This window comes from Bombus flavifrons, chromosome 1 (genome assembly GCF_040668555.2).
Source record: "Bombus flavifrons isolate JBK064 chromosome 1, iyBomFlav1_principal, whole genome shotgun sequence".
Classification (NCBI taxonomy): domain Eukaryota; kingdom Metazoa; phylum Arthropoda; class Insecta; order Hymenoptera; family Apidae; genus Bombus; species Bombus flavifrons.
Genome location: NC_138442.1, coordinates 5,670,126 through 5,684,046, shown reverse-complemented (window position 1 = coordinate 5,684,046; position 13,921 = coordinate 5,670,126). Strand labels below are relative to the sequence as shown.

The 13,921-nt window shown below is 38.6% G+C and overlaps 2 protein-coding genes across 2 annotated transcripts; both read left to right on the top strand.

Annotated features, from left to right (window-relative positions):
• Nucleotides 1-2,040: 2,040 nt before the first annotated feature.
• LOC138181503 (uncharacterized) lies at nt 2,041-3,423 on the top strand. Its single transcript, XM_069116341.1, has one exon. It carries the CDS (start codon nt 2,041-2,043, stop codon nt 3,421-3,423), a length of 1,383 nt encoding a protein of 460 aa, XP_068972442.1.
• A 156-nt stretch (nt 3,424-3,579) lies between these two features.
• LOC138181495 (uncharacterized) lies at nt 3,580-7,365 on the top strand. Its single transcript, XM_069116331.1, has one exon. The coding sequence runs from the start codon at nt 3,580-3,582 to the stop codon at nt 7,363-7,365; it is 3,786 nt and encodes a 1,261-aa protein (XP_068972432.1).
• Nucleotides 7,366-13,921: the final 6,556 nt, after the last annotated feature.

Here is a 13,921-nt window from a genome sequence, read left to right as displayed (position 1 = left end):
TAGTATAACGTTATATGTTATAACTTTATAACGTAATACGTTATAAGGTACAACGTTATAACGTATTACGTTATATGGTATAACGTTATAACGTATTACGGTATGTGATACAAGGTTATATGGTATAACGTTATGACGTATTAAGTTATATGGTACAACGTTATAACGCATTACGTCATATGGTATAACGTTATATGGTATAACGTTATATGGTACAACGTTATAACGTAATACGTTATTAAGTATAACGTTATATGGTATAACGTTATAATGTATTACGTTGTATGGTATAACGTTATAACCTAATACGTTATATGGTATAACGTTATATCGTAATACGTTTTATGGTATAACGTTATATCGAATTACGTTATATAGAATAACGTTATATGGTATAACGTTATAACTTATTACGTTATGTAGTATAACGTTATATGGCATAACGTTATAACGTAATACGTTATATGGTATAACGTTATATTGTATAACGTTATAACGTATTACGTTATATGGTATAACGTTATAACGTATTACGTTATATGGTATAACGATATATGGTATAACGTTATAACGTAATACGTTATATAGTATAACGTTATATGGTATAACGTTATAACATATTACGTTATACGGTATAACGTTATATCGTATAACGTTATATGGTATAACGTTATAACGTAATACGTTATATGGTATAACGTTATAACGTAATACGTTATATGGTATAACGTTATGACGTAATACGTTATATAGTATAACGTTATATGGTATAACGTTATAACGTAATACTTTATATGGTATAACGTTATATCGTATAACGTTATATGGTATAACGTTATAACGTAATACGTTATATGGTATAACGTTATAACGTAATACGTTATTAAGTATAACGTAATAACGTACTCCTTTATATAGTATAACGTTATATGGTATAACGTTATAACGTAATACGTTATATGGCATAACGTTTTAACGTATTACGTTATATAGTATATCGTTATAACGTAATTCGTTATATAGTATAACGTTATATGGTATAACGTTATAACGTAATACGTTATTAAGTATAACGTTATATGGTATAACGTTATAACGTATTACGTTATATGGTATAACGTTATAACGTATTACGTTATGTAGTACAAGGTTATAAGGTATAACGTTATAACTGTTACGCCGGGCGACACTCTACCTATACCAGGCCACACACCGCGGGCAAGATGGTCACCAGATGTCCGCTCGTCCTTACTGCGTACCCTCAATATTCTCAAGTACCCTCCATAAATCTCAGCAATTTCCTAGTCGAGGTCCTTCGAAACTAACAAAGATTCTTCCGTTGCATTGTTTCCCGAAGTTTATTGCTCACCATGGGTTGACACGGGAAAGTTTCTGTTTCTCACGTGTGAGATCTCCCACTAACGACTTTACCTCGAGGGCGGTGAGCATCCTTCCTCACCCACCATCATAGCAAATAACCAATTAACAGCGAAGCCTATTTCCCTCACTCTATTAGCCAAAATCGTCACCAACAAATCCGATGGTCCCGTGTGTTGGACACACCCATCCTTAGCTTTCCTCCGTCACAGCTTCATCGCCGAAGCTCACTGATTTTCTCTACTTCAAGCAGTCAACATCTTGTTAACCGAGTTTCCACCGTAGATCAGTCACTCACTTATCTTATACATACTCACCAGTGTAACTATCTTCTTTACAAAGTTGTTGGATTAAACTGTGATATATAACTTGTTATATCAGTGTCATATTCAATTAAACTACCTCTATTATCCTAAACGAAATAGGGGATCGATCATTTCGTGGCGTCGATTATCTAATCGTAACGGGAATTTACGACTCCCGTTGACGTGCTTCTTCGCGATCGCGTCTCTCCGCGAGTGGTCGAAACATTTGGTCCTTCGAGCCGGATCACGTGCCAACGAAAAGTGAATCTACAAGTGATCACACAGTGCCACGTGTCCACATTGAATCCAGCAACAAAGAGAAGGTTCTACATACGTAAGTCGGTCTACATCGCTAAGCATGCCGACCCCAGCAAAGCTCAATTCCATGCGACAAAGACGCACCAATTGCATCGGCAACATCAAGACCATGGAAAGCGACATTGAGCAGTATAAGCAAGCTGAAGAGCTTGACGTGTGCCTTCTGAAGAAATATCAAACCCAACTCGAGGAAGAATGGAAACGGTTCCGACTCGCCCACGACGAGTTGAACGAACATGGCGAAGAAGATGTAGCGGTGGAAAGAGAAGCGTTACGCATCTACGTAGCCCTGGGAGCTCGCTTGGAAAGACTGATACTGGCTGAGCAGCCATCGACCCAGTCGACTCCTGTAAGTACCCCCAGTGGGGATTCATACACGACCTCGAACACAGTTGCGATTAAGTTGCCAGATCTTCGGCTTCCTACCTTTGATGGAAGCTTAGATAAATGGAGCACATTCTATGACACCTTTTTGTCCACAATAGATCAAAATCCTAGTCTCACAGACATACAAAAATTCCATTACCTGCAGTCCGCCGTGCAGGGAGAAGCGGCGGATTGTTTGCACGCATTACCCCTTAACAATATGAATTACAGTGAGGCTATGGCCGTCCTCAAGGAGAGTTTCGCATCTCCACGATATGTCGCATTCAGTCACGGCATGGCAATAATTGATTACCCAAAATTAAACAATGAATCTCCAAGGGAATTAAAGCGCTTAGTCCACACTATTAAACAACATATCTATGCTTTGAATAAGTTAGGACAGTCCAGTCCCGATACCAGTGCTATTATTAACTGCCTCATTCTTTCGAAATTACCATTAAGTATCCAAAAACAATGGCAGATGGCGCTGCCTAACAAGGAAGTGCCTTCGTATAGTCACTTATTGGACTTCCTCGAGAAGTTAGCACAAAGCTCCAAACCGATTACCACGGCTCGGCAATCAGGAGTTTCATCGGAACAAACCATTCCGGTTCGTCAACGTGCACCACGAGGGCAAGTGTTTACAACGACTCAGGTTACTCCGGCATGCCCTACCTGCCAAGGACAACACCCCGTCTGGCGATGTGATTCTTTCAAGGCCAAAACCGCAAGCAAACGCTTGAAGGACGCTACAAGGGCGTCTTTATGCTTGAACTGCCTGAAGACGGGGCACACAGCGCGTGATTGCCACGCCAGCTCATGTCGGACGTGCGGAGGTCGACACCACACGATGCTACATCAAGAAACACAGCCATCGAGGTCGAATTCCTCCACCTCGAGCCGAAGTCCTTCCTCGTCAAGCAGGAGAACAACATCACCCCCGTCACCTACAAATACGAGGAGAACCTCGAACAAGCATAAGTCAGGGACAACCCAGACGAACTCGCCCCCTATTCCACCCGACAGCCCGAGACGTACACGTACTCACAGACAATGACGCCAAAAATCCAAAGCTCCGACAAGGACTGAGAATACCAGGCCAGCAGTCTCCGAGGGATTGTGCAACGATATCGTGATTACAGCACAAGTCCACATGCTAACCAACAACCAACAACCGATCCAGTGCCGTGCGCTCCTCGACACCGGATCCAGCATGAACTTCATCACAGAAGGGCTTGCAAATACCCTCGGAATAAGGCAAAGGAGGTGTTCGGTCCCAATTGGAGTCCTCGACACATTGACGACCACGGCTCGGCGATTCATAAGGGCAACGATTACCTCCATCGACGGTAAGTACGAACGCACATTGACGTTCCTCGTCATTCCAGCCATAACAAACCTGATCCCAAGTCAACTCATCGATCGCTCGGCGCTTGATATACCCAGAAATATCAAGCTCGCCGATCCCCGATTCCACGTGCCTTCCCCGATCGATATCCTACTAAGCTCGGGTGCAACCCTTTCGTCAATGTGCGTCGGACAAATCAATCTGACGCGACCAGATCAGCCGGACTTGCGTTTGCAAAAGACACGATTCGGTTGGGTAATCGGGGGGAGTCCAACCTCCCCGACCGCGACAAGTACCTTTCACGCATCCACGACGGCTCTGCAAGCAGACCTTGCGCGGTTCTGGGAAATCGACGAAGGACCGCCGATCAAACACATATCAGAAGCAGAGCGACTATGCGAAGAACATTTCAGAGCTCACACTCGACGCACCAGCGAAGGACGATACATCGTCGCTCTCCCGTTCAACGACCGGCTCCCGTCGCTTGGATCCTCCAAGGCGCTAGCGATGAAACGACTCGCATCCCTCAACCGCCGATTCCAACGCGACAGGCGTTTTGAAGCAGATTATCGAGCGGTACTACAAGACTACCTGGATAGGGGACACATGTCAAGAATCAGTCCCGACGACACCGACGAAGGCGGGTATTATCTACCCCACCACGCCGTGATCAAGGCAGCAAGCGAAACTACTAAACTCCGCGTCGTGTTTGACGGATCCGCGGCGAGCAGCACCGGAGTATCATTAAACAATACACTCCATACAGGAAGCAAACTCCAAGAGGATCTATTCAATATCCTACTTAGATTCCGTATGCACCAGTATGTACTCACCGGGGACATCGAGAAGATGTATAGGCAATTCCTAGTGAGACCAGAGGATCGACGATATCAAAAAATCGTTTGGCGTAACGAGAACGGGGGACTCGAAACGTACCAACTTAACACCGTGACGTTCGGGCTATCGGCAGCTCCATACCTGGCCCTACGGTGTCTCAAGCAGTTGGCAGACGACGAAGGACATCGATTCCCACGAGCGTCATCGGCTTTGCGACGAGACTTCTACGTCGATGACGCCCTCACCGGAGCGGACACGAAGGAAGAGGTGCTATCCCTCAGAAGGGAATTAACCGAACTTCTGCAATCCGCCGGTTTGAATATTCGAGAATGGGCTTCTAACGACCAGAGCATCCTCCAAGGGCTATCCGAGCAAGATAAAAGCCGAAGGTTACGATTGGGTGAGTCACAAACTCTAAAAACACTCGGCATATTTTGGGATTCCAGGGACGATGCTATACTCTACTCGGTCGAAGCCAACGCCAAGACCTCTCGGGTTACAAAGCGATCAGTCAGCTCCGTGATCGCCAGAATTTACGACCCACTAGGATTACTCGCGCCAGTGATCGTACGAGCGAAGATGATACTTCAACGAATCTGGTCGTTGAAGGTCGACTGGGATGAGTCCCTCCCCGCGGACTTGCATTCCGAGTGGAACCGTTACTACACTCAACTACCACTGCTCAACGAGATTCGGTTCCCACGCAAGACCATAATCAAAACACCCAGCGAGATTGAGCTCCACGGCTTTTGTGACGCCAGCGAAAGGGCGTACGGAGCCTGTGTCTATCTGAGGTCTCTCGATCATTACGGAAACGTCCAGACGCGACTACTTACAGCGAAATCGAAGGTAGCCCCGCTCAAAACACAGACCATTCCACGACTTGAACTGAGTGGCGCCCTTCTACTCACTTCACTAATGTCAGTCATACAGAAAGTATTACAGGTCAAGGTGAATCGCACGGTCTATTGGACGGATTCCACTATTGTCCTCCAGTGGATCAATTCGTCTCCGCATACATTGAAAACATTCGTCGCAAATCGCGTAGCTGAGATCCAGAACAAAACTAGCTTCACTGATTGGCGTCATGTCCCCACCAACGACAATCCTGCGGACCTAGTTTCTCGAGGACAATCACCCGAAGACTTTCTACAGCCTAACATTTGGCAAACTGGACCACGGTGGCTTCAGCAATCAGAAGAATGCTGGCCTATGTGGACGCCAACACCTTTGGCCAATTTACCAGAACTGAAGGCAGCAACCTGTCTCGCCATTACTCCTGTCAACAACAGTCTCTTAGACAGATTTTCATCGTGGCCAAGGCTAATCCGCGTCGCTGCTCGCTGTCTTCGGTGGAAACAACCACAAGACCGATCGACACCATTAACCACCGAAGAACTACAGGTTTCCCATGACAGACTCATTCTGCTACTTCAACATACGTATTTTTCAGAAGAGATATCCACGCTCCAGAAGAATCGAGACATGCCGGTCAGCGGAAAACTTCAACGACTCAATCCATTTCTAGACAAGGCAGGAATATTGCGCGTCGGGGGCCGACTGAGTCAAGCACCAATGCCCTTCACACAAAAGCATCCAATCATCCTGCCCAAATCTCCGACTACTTCACTGATCATCGAACACGAGCATAAGATTAGTCTCCATGCAGGTACACAAGCTACTTTATACGCAGTAAGACAGCGATACTGGCCCATCGACGGCAGAAGTCAAGTATGGCGTACGGTCAAAAACTGCGTCCGCTGCGTTCGTGCTCATCCACCACAAGTCGACTACGTAATGGGTAACCTGCCGGAGGCTCGAGTCACTGAATCTCGACCATTCACTCACGTCGGCGTCGATTACTGTGGGCCATTTTACATTAAGGAGAAACGAGATCGTAACCGCCGCCAGGTCAAGGTATATGTAGCTATCTTCATATGCCTAGCAGTCAAGGCGGTGCACATCGAGCTCGTCGGCGATCTCACGAGCGAATCCTTCATCGCCGCTCTTCGTCGATTCATCGCTCGGCGAGGGTTTTGTTCGACGATCCATTCTGACAATGGGTCAAACTTCATCGGCGCAAACAACGAGTTAAAAGAGCTCCACGAGTTGCTGAAATCGGAGGATCACAACGAGAGGGTAACTACGTTCCTAGCCAACAAACAAATCAAATGGCGCTTCATACCCCCTCATTCCCCGCATTTCGGTGGGTTGTGGGAAGCAGCGGTGAAGTCCTTCAAGCATCATTTCAGACGCGTCGTCGGTAATGAACTGCTTACCTTCGAGCAATTCAATACACTTGTCATCGAAATCGAAGCAGTTCTCAACTCCCGACCATTAACACCCATCTCCACTGATCCCAAAGATCTCCTCGTCCTCACTCCGGGTCACTTCCTCATCGGTGAGCCATTAATGAGTGTGCGTGAGCGAAATTTCAGGGACACTCCATTCAACCGGCTCTCCAGATGGCAGCATATCCAAAAAATTAAACAACATTTTTGGCAACGCTGGCATAAGGAGTATCTCAATCAGTTGAACAACCGCAGTAAGTGGACCAAGGGTGGACACAACATACAAGAAGGCACCATCGTCCTCCTCAGAGAAGACAACGTTCCACCGATGCACTGGCCCTTGGGCCGTGTAGTCAAGGTCCATCCCGGAACCGATGGCATAATACGTACAGCGACTGTGCAGACATCATCGAGCCTCCTGGACCGCGGCGTCAAACGCCTCGTTCCCCTGCCAAGTCAATCAGCGCGAGATGAGTCCGGACAATCACTGACAACGAAGGAGGTGGAGCACACACCCACCTAACCCGCATATCAAGTTTGATCGGTGCCCTCTCAACGGGGGGAGGATGTTACGCCGGGCGACACTCTACCTATACCAGGCCACACACCGCGGGCAAGATGGTCACCAGATGTCCGCTCGTCCTTACTGCGTACCCTCAATATTCTCAAGTACCCTCCATAAATCTCAGCAATTTCCTAGTCGAGGTCCTTCGAAACTAACAAAGATTCTTCCGTTGCATTGTTTCCCGAAGTTTATTGCTCACCATGGGTTGACACGGGAAAGTTTCTGTTTCTCACGTGTGAGATCTCCCACTAACGACTTTACCTCGAGGGCGGTGAGCATCCTTCCTCACCCACCATCATAGCAAATAACCAATTAACAACGAAGCCTATTTCCCTCACTCTATTAGCCAAAATCGTCACCAACAAATCCGATGGTCCCGTGTGTTGGACACACCCATCCTTAGCTTTCCTCCGTCACAGCTTCATCGCCGAAGCTCACTGATTTTCTCTACTTCAAGCAGTCAACATCTTGTTAACCGAGTTTCCACCGTAGATCAGTCACTCACTTATCTTATACATACTCACCAGTGTAACTATCTTCTTTACAAAGTTGTTGGATTAAACTGTGATATATAACTTGTTATATCAGTGTCATATTCAATTAAACTACCTCTATTATCCTAAACGAAATAGGGGATCGATCATTTCGTGGGGTCGATTATCTAATCGTAACGGGAATTTACGACTCCCGTTGACGTGCTTCTTCGCGATCGCGTCTCTCCGCGAGTGGTCGAAACAATAACGTATTAAGTTATATGGTACAACGTTATAACGCATTACGTCATATGGTATAACGTTATATGGTATAACGTTATATGGAATAACGTTATAACGTATTACGTTATGTAGTATAACGATATATGGTATAACGTTATAACGTAATAAGTTGTATAGTATAACGTTGTAACGTATTACGTTATATAGTATAACGTTATATGGTGTAACGTTATAACGTAATACGTTATATGGTATAATGTTATAACGTAATACGTTATATGGTATAACGTTATAACGTATTACGTTATGTAGTATAGCATTATATGGTATAACGTTATAACGTGTTACGTTATGTAGTATAACGTTATACGGTATAACGTTATAACGTAGTACGTTAAGTAGTATAACGTTACAACGTATTACATTATATAGTATAACGTTATATGGAACAACGTTATAACGTAATACGTTATGAAGTATAACGTTTTAAGGTATAACGTTATAACGTATTACGTTATGTAGTATAACGCTATGTGCTATAACGTTATAAACGTAATACGTTATATGGCGTAACGTTATAACGTATTACTTTTTATAGTATAACGTTATATGGCATAACGTTATATGGTAATACGTTATATGGTATAACGTTATAACGTAGTACGTTGTGTGGTATAACGTTATATTGTATAACGTTATAACGTATTACGTTATATGGTATAACGTTATAACGTATTACGTTATATGGTATAACGATATATGGTATAACGTTATAACGTAATACGTTATATAGTATAACGTTATATGGTATAACGTTATGACGTAATACGTTATATAGTATAACGTTATATGGTATAACGTTATAACGTAATACGTTATATGGTATAACGTTATATCGTATAACGTTATATGGTATAACGTTATAACGTAATACGTTATATGGTATAACGTTATAACGTAATACGTTATTAAGTATAACGTTATAACGTACTCCTTTATATAGTATAACGTTATATGGTATAACGTTATAACGTAATACGTTATATGGCATAACGTTTTAACGTATTACGTTATATAGTATATCGTTATAACGTAATTCGTTATATAGTATAACGTTATATGGTATAACGTTATAACGTATTGCGTTATATGGTATAACGTTATAACGTATTACGTTATGTAGTACAAGGTTATAAGGTATAACGTTATAACGTATTAAGTTATATGGTACAACGTTATAACGCATTACGTCATATGGTATAACGTTATATGGTATAACGTTATATGGAATAACGTTATAACGTATTACGTTATGTAGTATAACGATATATGGTATAACGTTATAACGTAATAAGTTGTATAGTATAACGTTGTAACGTATTACGTTATATAGTATAACGTTATATGGTGTAACGTTATAACGTAATACTTTATATGGTATAATGTTATAACGTAATACGTTATATGGTATAACGTTATAACGTATTACGTTATGTAGTATAGCATTATATGTTATAACGTTATAACGTGTTACGTTATGTAGTATAACGTTATACGGTATAACGTTATAACGTAGTACGTTAAGTAGTATAACGTTACAACGTATTACATTATATAGTATAACGTTATATGGAACAACGTTATAACGTAATACGTTATGAAGTATAACGTTTTAAGGTATAACGTTATAACGTATTACGTTATGTAGTATAACGCTATGTGCTATAACGTTATAAACGTAATACGTTATATGGCGTAACGTCATAACGTATTACGTTATATGGTACAACGTTATAACGTATTACGTTATGTGGTATAACGTTATATGGTATAGCGTTATATGGTATAACGTTATATGGTATAACGTTATAACGTAATACGTTATATGGTATAACGTTATAACGTATTACACTATATGGAATAACGTTATAACGTATTACTTTATATGGTATAACGTTATAACGTATTACGTTATGTAGTACAAGGTTATAGGGTATAACGTTATAACGTATTACGTTATATGGTATAACGTTATATGGTTTAACATAATATGGTATAACGTTATAACGTATTACGTTATATAGTATAACGTTATAGCGTATTACGTTATATGGTATAACGTTATAACGTATTACGGTATGTAGTACAAGGTTATAAGGTATAACGTTATAACGTATTAAGTTATATAGTACAACGTTATAACGTATTACGCTATGTTGTGTATCGTTACAACGTATTACGTTCTATAGTATAACGTTATATGGTGTAACGTTATATCGTATTTCGGAATATAGTATAACGTTATATCTTATAACGTTATAACGTAATACGTTATATGGTATAACGTTATAACGTAGTACGTAGTGTGGTATAACGTTATAACGTATTACGTTATATAGTATAACGTTATACGGTATAACATTATAACGTAATACGTTATATGGTATAACGCTATAACGTATTAGGTTAAATAGCATAACGTTATATGGCATAACGTTATAACGTAAGACGTTTTGCAGTATAACGTTATACGGTATAACGTTATAACGTAATACGTTATATGGTATAACGATGTAACGTAATACGTTATATGGTACAACGTTATAAAGTATTACGTTATGTAGTATAGCGTAATAGGGTATAACGTTATAACGTAATACGTTATATGGTATAACGTTATAACGTAATACGTTATATGGTATAACGTTATAACGTAATACGATGTGTGGTATAACGTTATAACGTATTACGTTATAGTATAACGTTATACGGTATAACATTATAACGTAATACATTATATGGTATATCGTTATAACGTATTAGGTTATATAGCATAACGTTATATGGTATAACGTTATAACGTGTTACGTTATGTAGTATAACGATATATTTGGTATAACGTTATAACGTAATACGTTGTATGGTATAACGTTCTAACGTATTACGTTATATGGTACAACGTTATAACGTAATACGTTATATGTTATAACGTTGTAGCGTATTACGTTATACAGTATAACGTTACATGGTATAACGTTTTAACGTAATACGTTATATGGTATAACGTTATAACGTAATACGTTATATGGTATAACGTTCTAACGTAATACGTTATATGGTATAACGTTATATGGTATAACGTTATAACGTATTACGTTATATGGTATAACGTTATAACGTATTACGTTATACAGTATAACGTTATATGGTATAACTTTATAACGTAATACGTTATATGCTACAACGTTATAACGTATTACGTTATATGGTATAACGTTAAATGGTATAACGTTATAACGTAATACGTTATATAGTATAACGTTATATGGAATAACGTTATAACGTATTACGTTATATGGTATAACGTTATAACGTATCACGTTATGTAGTACAAGGTTAGAAGGTATAACGCTGTAACGTATTACGTTATGTAGTACAACATTATAAGGTATAACGTAATAACGTAATACGTTATATAGTATAACGTTATATGGTATATCTTTATAACGTAATACGTTATATGGTACAACGTTATAACGTATTACGTTATATGGTATAACGTTAAATGGTATAACGTTATAACGTAATACGTTATATAGTATAAAGTTATATGGTATAACGTTATAACGTACTACGTTATATGGTATAACGTTATAACGCATTACGTTATGTACTACAAGGTTATAAGGTATAACGTTATAACGTATTACGCTATATGGTATAACGTTATATGGTATAACGTTATAACGTATTACGTTATATAGTATAACGTTATATAGTATAACGTTATAACGGATTACGTTATATGGTACAACGTTATAACGTATTACGTTATGTGGTATAACGTTATATGGTATAGCGTTATATGGTATAACGTTATATGGTATAACGTTATAACGTAATACGTTATATGGTATAACGTTATAACGTATTACACTATATGGAATAAAGTTATAACGTATTACTTTATATGGTATAACGTTATAACGTATTACGTTATGTAGTACAAGGTTATAAGGTATAACGTTATAACGTATTACGTTATATGGTATAACGTTATATGGTATAACATAATATGGTATAACGTTATAACGTATTACGTTATATAGTATAACGTTATAGCGTATTACGTTATATGGTATAACGTTATAACGTATTACGGTATGTAGTACAAGGTTATAAGGTATAACGTTATAACGTATTAAGTTATATAGTACAACGTTATAACGTATTACGCTATGTTGTATATCGTTACAACGTATTACGTTTTATAGTATAACGTTATATGGTGTAACGTTATATCGTATTTCGGAATATAGTATAACGTTATATCTTATAAAGTTATAACGTAATACGTTATATGGTATAACGTTATAACGTAGCACGTAGTGTGGTATAACGTTATAACGTATTACGTTACATAGTATAACGTTATACGGTATAACATTATAACGTAATACGTTATATGGTATAACGTTATAACGTATTACACTATATGGAATAACGTTATAACGTATTACTTTATATGGTATAACGTTATAACGTATTACGTTATGTAGTACAAGGTTATAAGGTATAACGTTATAACGTATTACGTTATATGGTATAACGTTATATGGTATAACATAATATGGTATAACGTTATAACGTATTACGTTATATAGTATAACGTTATAGCGTATTACGTTATATGGTATAACGTTATAACGTATTACGGTATGTAGTACAAGGTTATAAGGTATAACGTTATAACGTATTAAGTTATATAGTACAACGATATAACGTATTACGCTATGTTGTATATCGTTACAACGTATTACGTTTTATAGTATAAAGTTATATGGTGTAACGTTATATCGTATTTCGGAATATAGTATAACGTTATATCTTATAACGTTATAACGTAATACGTTATATGGTATAACGTTATAACGTATTAGGTTAAATAGCATAACGTTATATGGTATAACGTTATAACGTAAGACGTTATGCAGTATAACGTTATACGGTATAACGTTATAACGTAATACGTTATATGGTATAACGATATAACGTAATACGTTATATGGTACAACGTTATAAAGTATTACGTTATGTAGTATAGCGTAATAGGGTATAACGTTATAACGTAATACGTTATATGGTATAACGTTATAACGTAATACGTTATATGGTATAACGTTATAACGTAATACGATGTGTGGTATAACGTTATAACGTATTACGTTATAGTATAACGTTATACGGTATAACATTATAACGTAATACATTATATGGTATATCGTTATAACGTATTAGGTTATATAGCATAACGTTATATGGTATAACGTTATAACGTGTTACGTTATGTAGTATAACGATATATGGTATAACGTTATAACGTAATACGTTGTATGGTATAACGCTATAACGTATTAGGTTAAATAGCATAACGTTATATGGTATAACGTTATAACGTAAGACGTTATGCAGTATAACGTTATACGGTATAACGTTATAACGTAATACGTTATATGGTATAACGATATAACGTAATACGTTATATGGTACAACGTTATAAAGTATTACGTTATGTAGTATAGCATAATAGGGTATAACGTTATAACGTAATACGTTATATGGTATAACGTTATAACGTAATACGATGTGTGGTATAACGTTATAACGTATTACGTTATAGTATAACGTTATATGGTATAACGTTATAACGTATTACGTTATATGGTATAACGTTATAACGCATTACGTTATGTACTACAAGGTTATAAGGTATAACGTTATAACGTATTACGTTATAT

Bases quoted from the DNA above. Each gene is read 5' to 3' on its own strand.
- LOC138181503 (XM_069116341.1), top strand. From the start codon at position 2,041: ATGCCGACCCCAGCAAAGCTCAATTCCATGCGACAAAGACGCACCAAT.
- LOC138181495 (XM_069116331.1), top strand. From the start codon at position 3,580: ATGAACTTCATCACAGAAGGGCTTGCAAATACCCTCGGAATAAGGCAA.